This window comes from Henningerozyma blattae, chromosome 7 (genome assembly GCF_000315915.1).
Source record: "Henningerozyma blattae CBS 6284 chromosome 7, complete genome".
Lineage (NCBI taxonomy): Eukaryota > Fungi > Ascomycota > Saccharomycetes > Saccharomycetales > Saccharomycetaceae > Henningerozyma > Henningerozyma blattae.
This window is the reverse complement of record NC_020191.1, coordinates 426,847-446,105: the sequence shown is the minus strand read 5'-3', so window position 1 is coordinate 446,105 and position 19,259 is coordinate 426,847. Positions and strand designations below refer to the sequence as shown.

At 33.5% G+C, this 19,259-nt stretch overlaps 8 protein-coding genes and 1 non-coding gene across 9 annotated transcripts; 4 read left to right on the top strand and 5 right to left on the bottom strand.

Moving 5' to 3' along the window:
- Nucleotides 1-5: 5 nt before the first annotated feature.
- Nucleotides 6-1,136, bottom strand: RAD14 (DNA repair protein RAD14; the record flags this gene model as incomplete). Its single annotated transcript, XM_004181585.1, has 1 exon — nt 6-1,136. One exon carries the CDS (start codon nt 1,134-1,136, stop codon nt 6-8), a length of 1,131 nt encoding a protein of 376 aa, XP_004181633.1.
- A 1,251-nt stretch (nt 1,137-2,387) lies between these two features.
- On the top strand, nt 2,388-3,236 carry NRM1 (Nrm1p; the record flags this gene model as incomplete). Its single annotated transcript, XM_004181584.1, has 1 exon — nt 2,388-3,236. The coding sequence occupies one exon, from the start codon at nt 2,388-2,390 to the stop codon at nt 3,234-3,236; it is 849 nt and encodes a 282-aa protein (XP_004181632.1).
- A 570-nt stretch (nt 3,237-3,806) lies between these two features.
- On the top strand, nt 3,807-4,652 carry CSE2 (Cse2p; the record flags this gene model as incomplete). The annotated part of the gene is made up of 1 exon (XM_004181583.1): nt 3,807-4,652. The coding sequence occupies one exon, from the start codon at nt 3,807-3,809 to the stop codon at nt 4,650-4,652; it is 846 nt and encodes a 281-aa protein (XP_004181631.1).
- Nucleotides 4,653-5,407: 755 nt separating this feature from the next.
- Nucleotides 5,408-6,568, top strand: TOM40 (TOM complex pore protein TOM40; the record flags this gene model as incomplete). Its single annotated transcript, XM_004181582.1, has 1 exon — nt 5,408-6,568. The coding sequence occupies one exon, from the start codon at nt 5,408-5,410 to the stop codon at nt 6,566-6,568; it is 1,161 nt and encodes a 386-aa protein (XP_004181630.1).
- An 842-nt stretch (nt 6,569-7,410) lies between these two features.
- On the bottom strand, nt 7,411-10,287 carry PFK2 (6-phosphofructokinase subunit beta; the record flags this gene model as incomplete). The annotated part of the gene is made up of 1 exon (XM_004181581.1): nt 7,411-10,287. The coding sequence occupies one exon, from the start codon at nt 10,285-10,287 to the stop codon at nt 7,411-7,413; it is 2,877 nt and encodes a 958-aa protein (XP_004181629.1).
- Nucleotides 10,288-11,150: 863 nt separating this feature from the next.
- On the bottom strand, nt 11,151-13,712 carry PHO91 (Pho91p; the record flags this gene model as incomplete). Its single annotated transcript, XM_004181580.1, has 1 exon — nt 11,151-13,712. The coding sequence occupies one exon, from the start codon at nt 13,710-13,712 to the stop codon at nt 11,151-11,153; it is 2,562 nt and encodes an 853-aa protein (XP_004181628.1).
- Nucleotides 13,713-14,244: 532 nt separating this feature from the next.
- On the top strand, nt 14,245-15,066 carry TBLA0G01640 (uncharacterized protein; the record flags this gene model as incomplete). Its single annotated transcript, XM_004181579.1, has 1 exon — nt 14,245-15,066. The coding sequence occupies one exon, from the start codon at nt 14,245-14,247 to the stop codon at nt 15,064-15,066; it is 822 nt and encodes a 273-aa protein (XP_004181627.1).
- A 366-nt stretch (nt 15,067-15,432) lies between these two features.
- On the bottom strand, nt 15,433-15,515 carry TBLA0Gtrna4L. The gene has a single exon. It is a non-coding gene; the product is annotated as a tRNA-Leu (tRNA).
- Nucleotides 15,516-16,587: 1,072 nt separating this feature from the next.
- On the bottom strand, nt 16,588-18,090 carry TBLA0G01630 (uncharacterized protein; the record flags this gene model as incomplete). Its single annotated transcript, XM_004181578.1, has 1 exon — nt 16,588-18,090. The coding sequence occupies one exon, from the start codon at nt 18,088-18,090 to the stop codon at nt 16,588-16,590; it is 1,503 nt and encodes a 500-aa protein (XP_004181626.1).
- Between the last annotated feature and the right edge of the window lie 1,169 nt (nt 18,091-19,259).

The window sequence follows — 19,259 nt, the reverse complement described above, 5'->3', positions numbered from 1 at the left end:
TTTCGTTACAAGAGAAATTCTTCAGTTTCTAGCCCACAATCCATACATCTTCTTTTTGTTAATTTATGACCATCTTCATCATCTTTTATTTCAAAAGGTGCTGAAAAATTATGAACATGTTGCTTACCAAATTTTTTCTCCTGTATTCTTCTTGTAAATTCTTGAGCTCTTGTCTTCATTCTCATTTCTTTAATCTTTTTTTCAAATTTCTTTTCTCTTTTATCACTCTTCATTTTTTCACGTCTAGCCCATTCTTCATCCAGACCTTCTTCACCACCCCATTTTTTAAATGCAAATTCTTCAATTTCTAATCTTAAGAAAAGTTGCATTCTAGCAAACGTACCAGAATGAGGATTTGGTTTTTCTAACCTATGAAACAATTCAACATCATTTAATTCCGGATCTGTCAAGAAATAATCTGTTTTACACTCCGTCTTTGTTAACAGAGAATATTTCTCTGGCATCTGTTTAACACAACTCTTGCACACTCTTTTTTTAAATATATCATCTATTATGGGATCCATCTCCAAATTAATCTTACACTCTATACATTTCATATCATCAGTGACATTAATAGGAGGAGGTTTATTATCATATAATTCTCTACGTTCCCTTTGTTCTTTTTTCCAATCTTCTAAAGTCTTTTGTTTCTTAGAGCCCATTGAAAATTCATCGTACATAGTAGAATCAGATCGAATATCTTCAGGATTAATATACCCACCATTCAAATTTTTCATGGTTGAGAAATCATATTCAATATAATCAGATGTTCTAATAGAGGGTCTTATAAATGGTTTTGCCTTGTGGTCTGTAGCATTGTCAATATTAACATTAGCATTCCCAGTTGAGCTTGTATCTCTTTTTCTTTTATCTCCCAAGCTCTCTACATCGTTAATGCTCGGTAGAGCATGTAGAGTGGCATCACGTACCGAAGTAATTCTGGTCTCGATAGCAGGCGTAGCTACATTCTTATTCACATTTATAGTATTATTAACACCACTATTTAGTTCACTATGTTTTGCACAGGTATTTGTAACATCACTTGGCTTTGCAGGTTCCAGAAACCCTCGCTGTCTTAGTCTTGCTAATGCCCTCTCTCTATTCGCTTTAATCTTCGCCTGTTGTTCTGGAGTCATCCTTTAATATGATGATACCAAATATCATGTGTCACTCTCAAGGTAGTCAAAAACAGAAAATAGAAAAGAAAAAAAGGGTATATATCCTTAATCTTAATACAGATTAATCACGATCTAAGAATGTTAAAATTTTAAAGCTATCTATCGCGTAGGAATTGACTCCCAAATTGGGTAGCCTTTAGCAGCCACTATGTTTACCTAAACAGGAAAGAGATACCCGTACATGCCGCAAAAAATGCCGAGCCCGAAAAAAACAAAAATAAACCGTAAAAACGAGTAACGGAATATGCAAGATGTGAAAAATCAAAAAATAAGCAGAAAAGTAAACACGGAAACGAAAACAATCGACTAAAAGGGTATCGATAAATTGAAAAATATAAATTAAAAAGGAAAAGACGCGACGCGCTTAAAGGGGAAATTGTAAACATTTTTGGTGTCAACAATCTCTAGTGAGGAATATTTCACTATTTTTCACTCTATAACAGAATATCTCACAATCTTGGTAAGATTCTTAGTCCTGATTTTCACCATTTTTCGTGGTTTAGAGCAATAAACGTTGGAGATGAGTTGTTTTGATGAGTGAAATAGGATAGATAGATTGGTCAAGTATGTTTTGGTAGCCTTCAGGATCTGAGATTGTCTGGGAAATACTCTTTATTATTCATTTCCTAAAGTAATCAGACGCATTGGGTATTTTACTCAGATGGGTTCTAAGTAAATAGTTTGTTATGCATACAGAGCCTATCTTAATTGTTATTGTTCTTAATATTGAAATTACTAGCTGAATTAACTTACCAGTTGTTATTCCAATGTGTAGTGGTGATAGGTGTTCAGTTGACTGGTAGACTTTATATAAGAAGTGTTTGATCAGGAGTAGGTTTATTTGCTTGAGTTATGTATGTACGCTTGCTTTTTCATGTTGTTTTGGATTTATTAATTTTGTGTTTTATGTTACTAAAAATTTACACTTTGTTATCATCAACAATCTAAAGAAGCACTGCACATAGCAACTTAGCATTAGCATTTAAGCATTATCTTTTTTTTTTTTTCTAACAAGCGCAAGCCAACTTTTAATATAATTTCTTATTTTACGCGTCGCTTTCATTACTTTTAATAATCTTTTATTTCATTTCCGTATATTTTTTTATCACTTTTAAGTTCATACTCTACCTTACTCATTTATATTCGCCAACCTTATTTTCAATGTCTATTCCGGTTAGAAATCCATTAGCACCTTTAAGTTTAGCTTCTATGAATAAACCACCTAGAAATAATTGCCCAACACCTGTCGATGAGTCGCTAAAACCTTTGGTTACACATACCCTTCCTCCTATTTCATCACTTTTATCATTGCCAACGCCTACTGAAGAAAACTCAAACATAGTACCAATGTCAACGAATTCTACTTTAACTACTTCAAGTAATAGCACACCTACTTTACCAAGTACTTTTAAACGAAGTGTAGACACAAAAAATACTATTTCTATTTCCAATGCCAATGAAAATAGTGATAAAGCCAGACAAGCAAATGCTCAGTTAGTAGCCAGTAAACTACGAGTAAGATTACAATGGGCACTTTACAAGTGTAAAACTGGTCAAACACATTTAACTGCAACTGATATCTTGAAAGTTCATACTATTCAGAATTTTTCAGCCTCATCTAGCGCCCGTGTTTCTGCTTTAAAAAATGGAATCGCTAAATCTTCCACGTCAAGTAGTAACAAAATAAGTCGTTCAACTTCTTCATACATCAACTCCAAACATAAGCGCAGTAGACGCAGAAGAAAATTGTTAGTATCTCATGGGAATTATAAAACACCTATTAGAGCCAATCTGTTCCAATCTTCTACACGTGCCGATTCAACCTCCAATACAACTTCCAATACTTCTACCCATTCACATGGTTTATCAAATGTGGTAACTTTAAACACTACTATTGCATCTGTTGTTACTCCAATTAAGCCTCTTCAAGCAACTATCAACAGTTTAAACTCTAATGCAAAGGCAAATAAAAATATGCTATTGACCTCTACTCAACAAACACCAATAAGTTTACAAGCAGCTAAGTCATTATTGCATTTATTTTCTTCTGTAAAATAATAATTCTAAATTGATACTTTTTCTATTATAATTTCAATCGAACCGGGACTTATTAATACCTTATATGACATTTTTACAATTACTTTTTGATTAATATTATTATTTTGTTACTATTCATACCATGACTTATTCGCTTTCTCTTTGTCTAATCTTAATTATATTATTTTGTCACTTTTTATTTTTTTTCATATCATTATTTCACTTAATTTATGATTTTCTCCGCATTGCATCAACTTACTCTATCTGTTAATAATTATAGAATTATTTATTTATACCATTTTTTTATTTTACATCAAGGTCATGTCATATAAAATAAATCGACTATCATATCAATTGTATATAGCTCTCCTATATTATTAACCTTTTCTAAATACTGTATTACTATTTGTCTAATTACTGTAAGTATATAAAATTCCGTTTTTTCATTTCGGAGCTTAGTTTTTTTTAATTTTCATAACACTTGTTAATGAAGAAACATCTAAATAGAGTATCTATTTCTATACATATATCTTGTAGAGCTGATAGATTAGAATAATACAGCGTTCTTAGCGCCGATTTTCAATTTCCATAATGCTTCAAGATTCTTCATTAAATCAAATTCAGCAATTCTTATTGCCTTCCGTTTCTAATCAGCCTGTCAATGATCTAACCATAGCGTCTCCAGCGACTGCATCGTTAGCTTCGACTCCAAAAACTGTTAACATTATTAATCCTACTAGTTCAAACATTCAACAGTCAGAATTTATACCACACATTTTCTATTCTTTATACCAGATAACTAAAGATCCAAATAACTCAGCCAATCAACTTGAGACTACAACATCTTCGATTAAGAACAAGCTTAAGAATTGTAAAAAGTTTATCGAAAATGATGTTAATTCTATAAATTTGTTATCTAAATCTATTGATGAATGGGAAATATATTTAAAACAAAGAGACCAAGAAATAGCTGTTAGACAGAAACTGTTAAGCAATTTGAATTTACAAATTACAGATATTCTCGACGAGAATATGGATAGTCAAAATAATAATGAAGAAAAGAGCTCACATAGAACAATTACAATGGATAATCCATTAATACCGGAAAATAAAGAATTAGCTGTTAATAATGTTGAATTCGATCTAGCTTTTGCCCCAAAAACTAATATTACAGCAGATATAGCTGAAAGTGAAGTAAAGAAAACTAATGGCACCGCTAGCGGTATTAATGGAATAAACGAAGCAAGTATTTATAACGACAGTATCATTAATACTAGTAATAATGATGGTGAGAATGGCCAAAATAATAACATTAATGTCAATTCTATTCCAAATGCAGATGATAATAATGGCGTTATTGATCCAACAAAAATGAATGATACTAATGCATCTCCAAATACTTTCAGTAATGAAGATATTTCTATGACAGATATATAGCAATTATGAATATTATAAGATGGAAGCAATTGATATGATTAATTTATGGGCAACTTACGAAATTTTTATAAAATCTAATATTCGTCTGCACATTAAAATATTATATAAATATTCATATATATACTTATTATTGATAAAACTTCATTCTATTTTTCATCTTATTGATAGTAATATTTAGCTTTATTTGGTTTAATATTTTACTAAAATATATATTTGACACCTTTTAGAGTATTTAGGAAAATATATATATAACTTGATAAGAGATTATGAGGGTTAAAAAAAAAGTTTTCAAAAGAAATAAATATCTTATTCATTTGTTTTTATCGTTTTAGTATGTAAAACAAACATTTCTATCTTAAACAGCAAGTATTATAACACAATAGTAATTAAGATATAATTACATAAAATATTTTAATTTTTCTATACAGTTTAATTAATAATAAGAATAATAATATTAAACCTAAAAATACTGCCAATAATATTATGTAGTTAAGTGTTCACAATTTGGTTTACGACATTACACATTGTCTTCCTATCTCACGTGACCGATCTTTTATTTCGGCAAGATTTTGCATTACTCGCCAAAATCCGAAAAAGGAACAGCTTCAAGAACAATTTTGAACTAATTGACCTATTCTATAGAAGTTTTATGATAAATATATATGCCATCTAAACAAAAACTTTAGTTTATCATATTATTTAAAGCTCTATACACCAATTGATATTAATAGGCCAATAGTATCTATTTATCGAAAATGTCTCAACCTGTTTCACTGAAGTCTGTAAACGTGATCCCAGATCCAAATACTTCCACCGAAGTATCTAACGGTTTCTGGTCATCTAATCCAATTTCAAGTTTCTTTATTGATACATACAAACAAATCCACAGTCATAGACTATCATTAGAACTAATTAACCCAGGTACAGTTGAAAATTTGAATAAGGAAGTTTCCCGTGATGTCTTTTTGAGCCAATATTTCTTCACTGGTTTTAAAGCTGATTTAAATAAAGCATTTGCCTTAAATCCTGCATTCCAAACATCTCATACCTTCTCAATTGGATCTCAAAACTTACCATCTTATGCCTTCTCTGCCTTGTTTGCAGATGATAATTTATTTATCCAAGGTAACGTTGACAATGATAAATCCTTATCCGGAAGATTAAATTATGGTTGGAATAAGAAAAATATCTCTAAAATCAACTTACAATTATCTAATGACCAACCTTCAATGTGCCAATTAGAACAAGATTATCAAGGTTCTGATTTTTCATTAAATTTTAAGAGTTTAAATCCTTCTTTTGCTAATTCTAGAAATATCTTCACTGGTGTTGCAGTTGGTTCCTTACTTCAAAGTGTTACTCCTCAATTAGCATTAGGTCTGGAATTATTATACTCTCGTGCTCAACCTTCAGCCCCTGCTGATGCTGGTGTTTCATATTTAGCACGTTATGTATCCAGCAAGAAAGATTGGGTATTTTCAGGCCAATTGCAAGCTAATGGTGCTTTAGTTGCTTCTTTCTGGAGAAAAGTTTTACCATCTGTAGAGGCTGGTATTGAAACCAATCTTCAAGCTGGTATGACTCCAATTACAGATCCCGTTCTTGGTGCTCCAGTTGGTATCCAGCCAACTGTTGAAGGTTCTACAACTATTGGTGCCAAATATGAATATAGACAATCTGTTTATAGAGGTTCTATTAGCTCAAACGGTAAAGTTGCTTGTTTCTTAGAAAGAAAAGTTTTGCCAACATTATCTATATTATTTTGTGGTGAAATTGACCAATTCAAAAATGAAAGCAAATTAGGTTGCGGTCTTCAATTCGAAACTGCTGGTAATGAAGAATTATTAATGATGCAACAAGGTTTAGACAAAGACGGTAATCCATTACAAGCTCCACCACAACCAACCGAAATTTAGCTTTGGTGTAATGTACTATTATTAGGAGTAGGAAATTTACATTAAACATCTAAAAATAAAAAATATAAAAAATTTAATGGAATAATTTATTTTTTAATTTAGATAATAAATTCGTCATTAACTTTGGTTATCTGTACTTGTATTTAACTAATATATCCTGTCAATAATTTAACAGACTTCCATTAATAATATGAACATTATCAAATAAGCAAATAAACACGACTTGATAAACTGATGATATTCGAAAATAATTTCTAGCTACTAATAAATAATTTTTTTGTAAATTTGTAAATTCAAAGCATTTATTTAAAACATAGAGGTAGCCTAAAAACAGAAAAATACGCCCATTTCTTAACTATAAAAAACCTTGATGTTTTGAATGTGAAGATAAATAATAAATAGATAAAAATGTTTCTTTTTTAAAGGGTAAATAATAATAATCTATAAAATAATACACGAGTAAAAGATAAAATGTTCAAAGGTGTTTGGATATTACACATAATCTCGTATACATTAAAATTGATAAAGAAAAAGAGACGTTAAAGTAAAATAAAGAGAAACCGAGTTCATATATTCCAAATAAATAAATTATCAAAATACAACACATAATTATGAGATAATTTATTACTACCGAAATCATCAAATCAGTTTTCTTCGGCTGATTTTTGTTATTCAAACTTATTGAGATAGTTTTCCCTTCCACTATAACATTTTCACATAACATGTTATAAGTAAGAAAGGAGTGTCATTGCAAAAATAAAAAGGAGGATAGAAAGAATCAATATAAAAATAATAAAGGAATAAATTTCAGATTAATAAAACAGAAAAGGAGCCCATTGAATTTAAACTCTCTTTCTACCAACCAAATGGTCAGCAATAGTTCTTGTTTCTTGCCAGTGAATAATCTTTGGCATTCTCTTAGCAATATCGGTTTCGACGTCATATAGATGTCTAATAGAAGTGAAAACAACGTTAGTACCCTTGACACCCAAAACAGAGGCAGTTGCAGAAACTTGCTTGTCGGTGATATCGAAATCACCATCATCTGAACGAGCTTCAGCAATTAAATCTTGGTTATTTTCAATGAAGTTAACTGCTTTAATAGCAAATCTAGTACCTCTAGTTCTATCGATTGGAGATGGTAAACCACCTTGTTGAATATGGCCTGGTAAGGCTGACTTAGCATCGAATCTACCGCTAGCTTCTTCGGTGATAACTTCAGCTAATTTGTCTGTAGTTAAGGCCTTGGAGGCATTCTTGCTCTTTAAGATAATTTTACCAAATCTATCTCTTCCTTTGGCGTTTTCGAATGCACCTGATAAAGTTTCAATATCTTGGGATAATTGTTCTAAGGATATACCTTCTTCTGGAACATAAGAAGCAGCAGCACCACAAGCCAAAGCTGCTAATGTAGCTAAGTAACCGGAATTACCACCTTGAGTTTCAACAATGAAAGCTCTACCTCTTGAAGAAGAAGCAGATTGTTTAACAATGTCACAGTATTCCATCAAAGCGTTCAAAGCAGTATCACTACCTAAAGAGTATTCAGTACCTGGAACGTTGTTAGATAAGGTTGCTGGAATTAAAACCATTGGGATTCTGAAAGCAGAGTAACTATCTCTTGCTCTTTCTAATTGAGATAATGATACGAAGGCTTCAAAACCACCAACAATGATTAAACCATCAAATTGGTATTTTTGAAAATAGTAAGCAACCATACCGATGTCAGCTTCTTCTGGGGTGTGTCTATTAGTACCTAATTCAGAACCACCGCGTGATTGCCAACCCAATAGATCCTTCCAGTTTAATGAACGAACACTTTCATGTCTTGATAAACCAGTGAAACCATTGTAAATACCGTATGGCTTGTGACCTTGAGACATACAGTAAGTAGCCATAGAATAAACAGCAGAGTTAACACCACCAGCTGGGGCACCAACGTTAATGATAGCGATCTTTAATCTCTTATCAGCTGCTAATTTTGGTTCATTGTGATCAGCAGAGTTTATAGCCATAAAGTTATTTAAATGTTCAACAAATTCGGTATCTCTTAAAGACATAGCTTTGTCGAAATCTTTAGCTTGAATAGCATCAGCTACAGATTTAGTTAAAGCAACAGAATCCATCAATGGCTTTCTAACAATTTTATTTTCATTGATAGCAATTAATGGAGATGGAGTTTCTGGAGTGGAATCCAAAACAGCATTAACAGCTTCTACACCTTGTAAAGTAGCCAAGACTCTATCGTAAGCGACAGCAGTACCACCTCTTTGAACATGACCCAAAATGGTGATTCTGGTATCTAAACCTAATTTGTCAACTAAAACTTTGTGGACATCCTTTGGAGTAATTGGAGTTAAATCAGCAGAGATAGCACCTTCAGCAACAATGACAATAGTAGTTCTCTTACCCTTTGATCTATGTTTAGCTACGATGTTACACATGTGGTCTTGCCATTCTTCAGACGAAGCTGGTTTTTCTGGAATGAAAATATAATCAGCAGAAGTAGCGATACCAGCCAATAAGGCTAACCAACCACAGTTTCTACCCATAACTTCAACAACGAACGCTCTTGAATGAGAGTAAGCAGTGGCTTCTACATAATCAATAGCTTTACAAATTCTATCCAAGGCAGAGTAAGCACCAATGGTAGCATCAGTAGTGGACATATCGTTATCAATTGAACCAACAGTACCACAGATGTTCAAATGTTGGTATCTAGTGTATTGTTGTTCTGAAATTCTCTTGGTTTCTAATAATTCTTTAATTAAAGATGGCCATTCAGATCTGAACAAATCAGCACCAGTTAGAGAACCATCACCACCACAGACGATTAAGGCATCAACACCAGCTTCAATTAAATGTTGAGCACCTAATAATCTACCTTCACGCTTCTTGAAAGCCATACAACGAGCAGTACCAATATTGGTACCACCTTCAGTAGACCAACCTCTAACATCTTCCCAGGTGACTTGTTTAATATATTCTGGACCACCACGAACCAAACCTTCGTAACCTTCCATGACTACGTAAGCTTGACAACCTTTAAAAATGGCAGATCTAACAATGGATCTGACATTAGAGTTCATACCTGGGGCATCACCACCAGAAGTCATAACAGCAATAGCTTTTTCATGGCCTTTAGCCTTTGGTAGAGAAGGATAGTTTGTGGTAGTTTTAATTTGGCCAGCTAAATCAGTAGATGAAGTGACCTTTGATGGTAAAGAAGAATGAACCTTCATGGTAGAAGTAGTAGAAGTTGGTTTCATTGGTTTTGTTGAAACAGCATTTTTAGTTTCAGTGACACCAACAACATTACCTAAAGGATCTAAAGTGTATAAAAACATTGGAGATAATTCTGAAGGGTGGAATTGTCTTGGAGCATCCAATTCGATCAAGACATCCTTAATAATGTTAATGTTTTCTACGTTAAAGACTAAAGATTGTGGAACTTTCGATCTCCAATCGGAACGAGCAGTCAATTTAAACAATTCATTGAAACGAGCTTCGTCTAACTTAAAACCATCATTAGATTCTTCTAAGACAATTTTAATACAAATATCTTCGTTAGTTAAAATTGATTCATTGTCCTTGGAAGATTGAGTCTTTAAACCCAAGAATTTAGTATAGAAATTGACGGTATTCTTGTAGGATTCAGCAGAATGAGCTGTAACAGTATTATAAGAAGTACCGTTAACTAAAGGGATGATGACTGCCATTATTTAACTATGATAGTTATCTATATTATAATCGATCTTGAAATAAAAAAAAAAAGAAGAAAGGTATTAAATGAACTATAATAGTTTTAAATAGAATGAAATGTAAAGAAACAAAAACAAAAATAAAAAAATTAAAAAAAAAAAGAGTTGTTTAAGCAAATTGAAGAAAAGAACTTGAATAAACAAACGAGAATGTTTGAAATGCAAAAAGAAAAAAAAAAATAATAAAGTCAAGATTAAGCTATTAAAATTATTTCAAGACAATAAAAAATAAAAAAAAAAAAAAAGTAAGAAGGAAAATAACACGATGAGAATAATCAAATGATACATACCTTCAAGAGAATTTATTCGATTTTTATGATAATGGGAATCGTTGATTGTAATGTGATTGAACTTCAAAAAAGATGGCATTGAAATAATCGTCTATCTGTGCAAAAATGTACTTTAATGGTTATCGGCTCGAGATTGTTTAAATCCAAAAGATGTTTAGCGTGATGGGTCTAATGTGGTCCGGAGATGCACAGAGTAGGGGGCGTAGGTCCAGAATTGGAAAAACAGGAAGCTGACAGAGATTGACGGATAACTGCAAATGGTAAAATAGGAAGCCGAGATGAGTTGGTCAAAAATCGTAAATTCCGTGGAAGTTAGATAGGGAAGAATGAAAAAAATAAAAAATAAAATTAAAAAAAAAGGAAATAAAAGGTGGGCGGTTACATTAGTTTATAGATAGGTAGATAATAAAGAATAAAAAAACGAATAAATAAAACAAACGAGTAAAATGAACAAGTAAAACAAGAGGAATAAATATGGAGAAGTTTGGAGAAGTATGGAGAAGTACAAAAAAAATTTTTGGTATAGGTGATTTAAAAGCCGATTAATTCTAAAAGACCGAAACCTATCGTTACAATGACTAGATAAGCCAATAAACTTGAAGGAACACCTCTTGTGATGAAAGTTTTGACAGACAAGTATCTATTACCGATTTCATCTGTCATTGATATTGCAGTTACGTTTGGGAACCCTGAAGTGGGCAGCCCCATTGCACTTGAACAAAGTAGGGTACTAATCATAATTAATAGTCTTGAATGATCACTTGGTAAATGGTTCCCAATTTCCTTCATCAATGGGATAATAATCATGGCTGCCACTGTATGAGAAATGAATGTGGCCATGGTTAAGATCATGATTCCGAATAATAATACAATGAGGAAGATTGGTTTATCCTGTATGGACTCTTTAATATGAACAGCAATGGTAGCTAATAGGCCTGACATTGAAACAGCTTTCCCCAAAGTGGCCCCACCCATGGCTAAGATTACTATAGTCCACATGAAATTATTGAAATCATCTGAAGTTAGAAGCCCCGTACCGAATAATGTTACAATAGGGATAATTGAGATGATACCCATATCCCCCATTAAGAAGGATAATTTATCAGCAAAACACCATAATAGGATAGTGATTGAAGAGATGAAGATGACTATTTTCTGTTTATTGTTTAAAGGATCATTAATTGGATGGATTTTTAATAGTTTCAATGGTTTTGTAGAGGTAGTTGATGTTGAGGAAGATGGGGCAGAATCTTGTTGGATTTGAGAATTTGAATTGAAATCAAACGTTAATAGAAGGAAGATCCAAATTAAAATGATAGAAATTAGACATGTGGGGATAGAGACGACGAACCAATCAATCCAATTAGGGGAAGGGTCCATCAAAGTCAAAGCAAAAATATTTTGAGGGGAAGAAATTGGAGAAGACATCCCACCTATATTAGAAGCGAATGCAATACCCAAGATCAACGCTTGAGCATAGGTGGATCTCTTGGGTAAGATACGTAAGATAGGTTGAATGATGGAATATGTGATTACTGGTGCAGCGACGTTTGAAATGAAAATGGAGATGAAAAAGGCAATAAACATGTTTGTTAATAAGATCAATTTTGGATTTGTCCCGACGGAAGATAAGATATGAGTGGAAATGATTTTAGCAATATTATATTTTGATAATGCAGCAGCGAGAGTGAAGCCTCCTAATAAAAGCATGATTACGTTGGACCACATGGAAGATAGAATGAAGTTTGATGCATCGATAGAAGATAATACTTTATGGTTATCATTGGGATCTTTCAACATAGGGAACATTACTATTAGGAGTGGAATGAATAATGATGTGACGAATAATGGGATTACTTCTGTGGCCCATAACAAGGAGGAATAAATCAATAGAGCTAAACAATTTCTTTCTGGTAAATCTTCTAAATTGTAGGTAGCGGGACTGTTGGATAAGATGAAGATGAAAACGGAAGTGATTGCTGTGAAAAGAACCAATCTTTTGTTATACCTCCACTTATTCTTATGTTTAGGTTTTGATAAAGAATTGTTATTTGTAGAATGATAATGGTTTGTGGTGGTGCCGCTAGTTGATGAGAGTAAAGGGGTTTGTGTGGAAGAATCATAAGGTTGTGGAGAATGAGAGATGGAATCTGGTTGAGTCACTGAAGTGGATTGGAATTTTCTTTCTAAATTGATCATATCTTTCCAAACGGTATTTCTTTCCCAGATGATATGTTCTTTCAAATGAGAGGATAACTCTTCTCTAGCGTCTTGTTGATTCATATGATCGAACAAGTTTGCATAAAGGGTGATGAGTTCTTGGATATAATTTTGCAGGTGGACGATGGAATTGTTATTGAACACGACAGAATGAGTTTCTATCCGTTGCAAATATGTCTTTTTGATCGGAGTAGATTCCAAAGATTTGTCGAATTTCTTACAAATCTTGGTGAACCCGGTCTTGTTCAAGACGATGAAATCTTTCAATTCGTTCAATAGAGTGAACAATTCGAGCAATCTTTTCTTGAAGATCAATTTCTGCTTTAGATCGACGGGGATGGCACTGTTTGATCTGTTGGATGTCAATGAATGGATATTGTTTGAGATCATTGAGAAGATGTTTGTAGAATTGTTGTTTGGGTTTTCCAGGGATACGTTTGAATCCACGGAATACAGGGAATTCTGAGGGGTCAGATTGTTATGTTGTGGAGAAGTTCTATTAATGGTATTGATGGAATCATAATAGTCGTTCAAATCGTCTTTCAAATCTACAATGTTGTCTACTAATGATTTGTATTGGTTTTTATAGAACCGATCGATTTTGGCCAGTTGCAGATCTAGCTTGTTGATGAAGAGTTTGGTGTATGGATCGTGGGATGGCAAGATCGGGGGTCTTTCAGAAATTGGGTTGGCCACGGGTAAGAGACTGATGGTGGATCTAGAACTATTTTCCACGGGGAGATCGTGAGGAAGTCTGTTGTATAGTTTATCTCTTTGCAATTGGTAAATGAGTTTCTTCAAGTTCGAGTATGCGATATATTTGGACGACCATTCAGGGACCGCATTGAACTGTAACGAATGAGAGAACTTCATTGTTGCGTGTAGGTCTCTGTTGTGTGTTTTTATAATGGATGATGTTTTGTATATACACAAATATTTCTATATATATATTTCTATATATATATTTCCATATATTTATAGAGACACGCGCATGTGTATACATGAATATTCCACATCTATTTTCGGAACCGAAACAAAAATGCACGGGTGCACGAGTGAGTCAGGTGACAAGATACACGTGACTAGGCCAGTCATACCACGTGATGCCCAATGCCTATTCGTGTCACGTGCCCACGTTTCTTCTTTTCTTTTTTTTACTGGTTTTTCTTCTTTTTGTTTCCTTTTCCCCTTTTTTTTGCTTTTTCTCTTTTGGGCCTCACGTAATCTCGGTTCATATCGAATATCCTTATCGGCTCGGAAACAGCACTACACCCAGACTCTTTCCTGAAACGGCACTCCTAAAGGCACACCCCGCAAGGTGGCGTGAATGGCACAGTCACGGCTCCGGGGTATATATGGACCACGCCCGAGACTGCGTGGCCTCCACGCCAAACACCTCAAAGCCATGAGTAGACCCCTTTCCGCCCAATTAACCATTCATTACCAGCCTCCAGCACACGTGGTCCAGACTGTTCTGACGCTAGCCGATAACCCGGACAATGGCAGTGGCAGTGGCAGTGGCAATGACAATGACAATGACAATGACAATGGCCATGACCATGACCACGTGTCGCCCAACACCACACCTCTAGTAAGCCCCGCCACAGCCGCAGCTGCCATGTGCTCGTCATTCCCACCGAATCTGCTCGACTTGTACCAATGTGTTCATGACGATGATCCTTCTCCGGACACCCTGGACGGACCGGACGGACCGGACGGAAGACTAAACTCCGTCGAGATGCAAATGCAATTGTCGGACACCCTGGAAATGCCGGACGCTTTGCCCATGGAAATGTCCGACTCCCTGGATTACTCGGACACTATGGACGGCAATTGTGTGGAGACTCCGTGTTACAGCGACTCCTCACGTGCAGACTCACCACTGGAGTTCCCCAAGCGTGGCGGTGTCGGACACGACCATGGATCTCGGACATCGCACCCCGCGCTGGCCAGAACCCACACCGTATCCGGACTTCCCCGCACGGCTCTTTGTCCTGTTTCCCGAAACAGGCGTTTTTCCGAAAGTGTGCTTTCACGGAGAAGATCGTCGTTTGCCCTACAATTACCCACACATTCTGGTTCTTACAGTGGCGCCAGTCGTTCACTAGAGGATGCCGATAATAATTCAGATATAGATTTACAATGTTCATGTTCAAGACATCATCATAGAAGAAATTCCATTGCTTTGAAATTCAACAAACCTTTTTTCAAAGAGGCTGGATTGTAAGCACAACTGCTTTTTGTGTTAGCATGTAACCTTTGCCTCGAGCTCATTCTCACTCTCTCTAAGACTCTCAATTGCATTCGTAACAACAAATTATACCCCTCCATCATTCCTTTCAAGACATATATAGCAACATCCATCCATCTAAGATTATATACCATTTTATCATTAACATTATCACGATATTTTTTTTCATTACTATCATTATTAACCGTAGTATACTTCAGAGATTTATATTTATATTTATATTTATTTTTTCAATACATTAATTAATTAAACAAATTCTATGCTTATATTCTGCAACTCGGGAAGTAATTCAAAGGTTTTGGCAGGCCACGTCACGTGATTGTAGCATCACAGAGGCAAAAATGAAGGATGCGAGGTTCGAACTCGCGCGGACACCGTCCAACAGATCTTAAGTCTGCCGCCTTAGACCACTCGGCCAACCCTCCTATTTGTTTTGTAATTATTTAATGAATCTGGCTAGTATTTTACAGATGATAATAACCCTATAACTTACTTATCTTATTCTGTGTAATTCTATATAGATGCCTCATGGGCATCGCTTTATATACAAGCGAGTTTATGCGTCGCAACATGTTGACGCGAACGTCTCGGATTTAGTTAGGGCTTGTAAGCTCCTAACCCTTGACACAGTGTACTGACAGTATCACTATGTCACATTTGTGATTTGGACTCACAGCCAAGAATTCATGTCTTGGATAATACTATTCTAATGACACTCTCAAAGGCAGTACCTGCACACTAAATAAATTGTAATATAAAGCGACAGGGTATCTCGGTCTCATCGCAAAAACTTTTCTTGGAATTCTTTTTATATATAGAAACAAAATAAATAAAAAAAAAAAAAGAAGAACTACCAAGCAAGAAAGCCGATACTCTATATTATCTCCTCTGTCTATATATCCTCAAACATCTTCATTTCTACCACTGTTTGTGTCATCTCACCTTTGATTCATGTTGACCTTCTGTAAGTCAAGTGTTTGATTTTAACATGCCTAGTTTGGTTCATAATTAAGGTATTAGTTAAGCAAGGGAATAAAACATCATTACTAAATAATGCCAAACTTTTTCAAATTACAGTAGTATATAGGATGTTTGTTTTTTCTTGTCAGTTTATTTCGAGGACCTTTGTCGTTATATATTTTTATATATGCAACAGATAATTGTCATTTTCCCGAATAAAATATTAATTTCGTCTCTTTTACATTCCTTGTGTTTTTTTTTTCATTCATTGCTCATTAAGAAAGTCCGAAACTCCGAAATTAATTTCCCCCAGCATTCTGGAGAGTCAAATAGTTCCTCAGTTAACTTTTCTTCATATTCTAATAATTAATACATCTTCACCTAGTTCATAGTTCCCAGTTCTCAGTTCCTAGTTCCAACCTGTCTTCATTACTATTATTAGTATTATTATCGTTATGATTAGCATCTATATAAACTATAAATTGATATCTCATTTTTTAAAAGAGCAAACTCGTTAATAACATTAAAGATAAAAAATCATTTATATTGATTCATAAATTCTAAATGAAATTTTTCCCATAATTTAATCCATTCAATTCCTGAAGGTAAAAATGTGGTTCTAACATGATATGTTCCCTCTTTTTGACCAAAACCTGATCCAGGAACAGTACAAATCCCTGTATTTTCTAATAATTTTAAACAATAAAACTCATCAGGCTCTAAATTATTTAATTTGGCTTCATTGATCATATTTGATGTTAAATGTAATCTGGGGAATAGATACATTGCACCTTGTGGTTTTTGACACGATATCCCAGGTAGTCTACTAAACAAATCATAAAGTGTATTGGATTTCAAAATTAAATTCGATTGGATATTATTTCTTTCCCGTTGATCCAGTTTATACGAATAATCTCCCTTTTCAGGAGGTTTGGACATAAGATCCACCAAGATTTGACCAGTAACTACTGAACAAATATCAATTGATGCCAATTTTAATATAATTTTTTTAATTTCATCAGAAAATCCTAATAATTCAAAATACCCACCTCGTTGACCACATTCTCCATTCACACCTTTCGATATAGAATGTAACGATGCTAATTGAACATTATCATACTTTTTAGGATATTGCAATTTTAAACTATTTAAAATTTTTTTAAATGAATGAAATTTAAAATCTTGGTAAATATTATTTTGATAAACTTCATCAGCGATAATTACAATTCCATATTTAGCCGCTATATTAATGATTTGTGTAATAGATTCGACAGAAAGAATGGCACCTGTGGGATTCCCGGGATTAATGATGACCAATGTTGTTGGCTTAATGTTTCGTGAGATAGCATCTTTAATAATTGTTTCAATCTCTTCTGGATCTGTAGACCAATTCTCATCTTCGTTTAAATAATAAGGTAATAATTTGGAATTTTGTAGAGTAACTGCAGCTGTATATAGAGGATATTGTGGAATTGGTAATAATACACCACAATTTTCATCCTTAGCAAAAAGAGGTAAAATATAACTAACTGCTGTTGTAGCACCATCAGTTAAAAAAATATTGCTTGCAGTTTCATTGATTAATTCTTCATCGTTACAACATAGCTCATCATTATCTCTTTGTAAAATACACTTCGCTACATTTTTACGGATAGACAATATACCTTGAGATGAAGAATATGCACCTACTGAACCACCGATGGAATTCAATATAGTTTCAGCTCTCTTTATTGCATCAGGGGCATATATTTTATTTTCTACCAATATATTTTTAGAGTTGACTAAATTGGGATATTCTACTAATGATAGGACTTGTCTTTGGAAGGTTAATGGTTCTTGTTCTAATTGCTGTGGATTACCAATATTTGCATAAATAATTTTCTTAAATGGTAATTGATTCGGAGAAATGTTTAATTGTTCCTGCAATTCGTCAGCTCTAGTTGGTATAGTGCCACGAATAGCATATTCGGTGTCAAGAATAGATTGGCTAATATCATTTAAACTGAATTTAGGTGCAGGAGTACAATCTTTAGCCGACATTTTAAAAAATAATTTTAAATTGTTTAATTTTTCTTTTTTTTTTTTTTTTTCGTATTTGAACTTCCATATTCTTATTGAATTGACCAATAATTTTTAAATAAATGGAGAAAAAAATTGAACTATTCAAAATACAAGAATAAACGAAAAAAAGCGGCCCTAAACAAGAATAAAACATTATTAAGAATAAAACATTATTTTAATTTATCAAATATCTCTCTTATAAAATTTGCGAAGTTAGTGCCGTAGAAGATAAAATAACTCTACAACAGCTCGTTAGATAGCTATGTAATATCAAGTGTCTGACATTTACTGCAAAGTATGCCCTCCGCAGGGCTTAAAGATAAAGACGCGTGCTGATTAAATCACAACGCTTGCTTTACTTGAAAAAAAAAATAATTAAAAAACAACATTTACAAATAAGGCTCGATACTTACTTAGCTCTTGATTAAGTGTAAATTAAAACGTTTAGGGAAGTGATAACCAAGGATGAGTTAATTGTAACCGACAATAATGGTTTGTATCTATTTGGGTAAGAAAAATCGTCTCTGCTTCGACTGTTCTAACTATCTTTCTATTCGTAGTTTGAAAAAAAATATTATTTTAAAGGACGTACCTTCATGTACACTATTGACAACTAATTTATTAATAAATTAGGTATTATTATTTCCCCAACTTTTATGGTATTTTTGTCTCTATTATTGTTATTTATTGTTGCTAGCAAGTATTGTAGGTTTATCACTTACCAAACAAAATTTGCAATATATATAGGGAACTTTGAACATATCTATCACTAAAGGTTTGTGTATAATTACGCTAAACTTTAAATCAAATAGTAATAGATTGTTTCTCTCTGCGTTTTCGACTACTTGCATTTAACAGGGATTTTAACAAGAATTGTATATATTTTTCCAAACGTAAAAAAGAGCAGTCAAATATCAGTACAGTCCACTTTACTAAATATCCTTTCAGCTATTTAATAATAATACACCCTAACTATAGTTTATGGAGTGCAAGTTTAGCACGTGACCATATTTTTTAGTGTAACAATTTTAAGCTTTGCTACTCCCAGTAGTATATCTTTTTGGCTGCTAGTTTAATACCAACTGCTTATTAAACTATACAACTATATACCTGAGCCTATGTAAGTTAAATATTATTATTACGTTCCG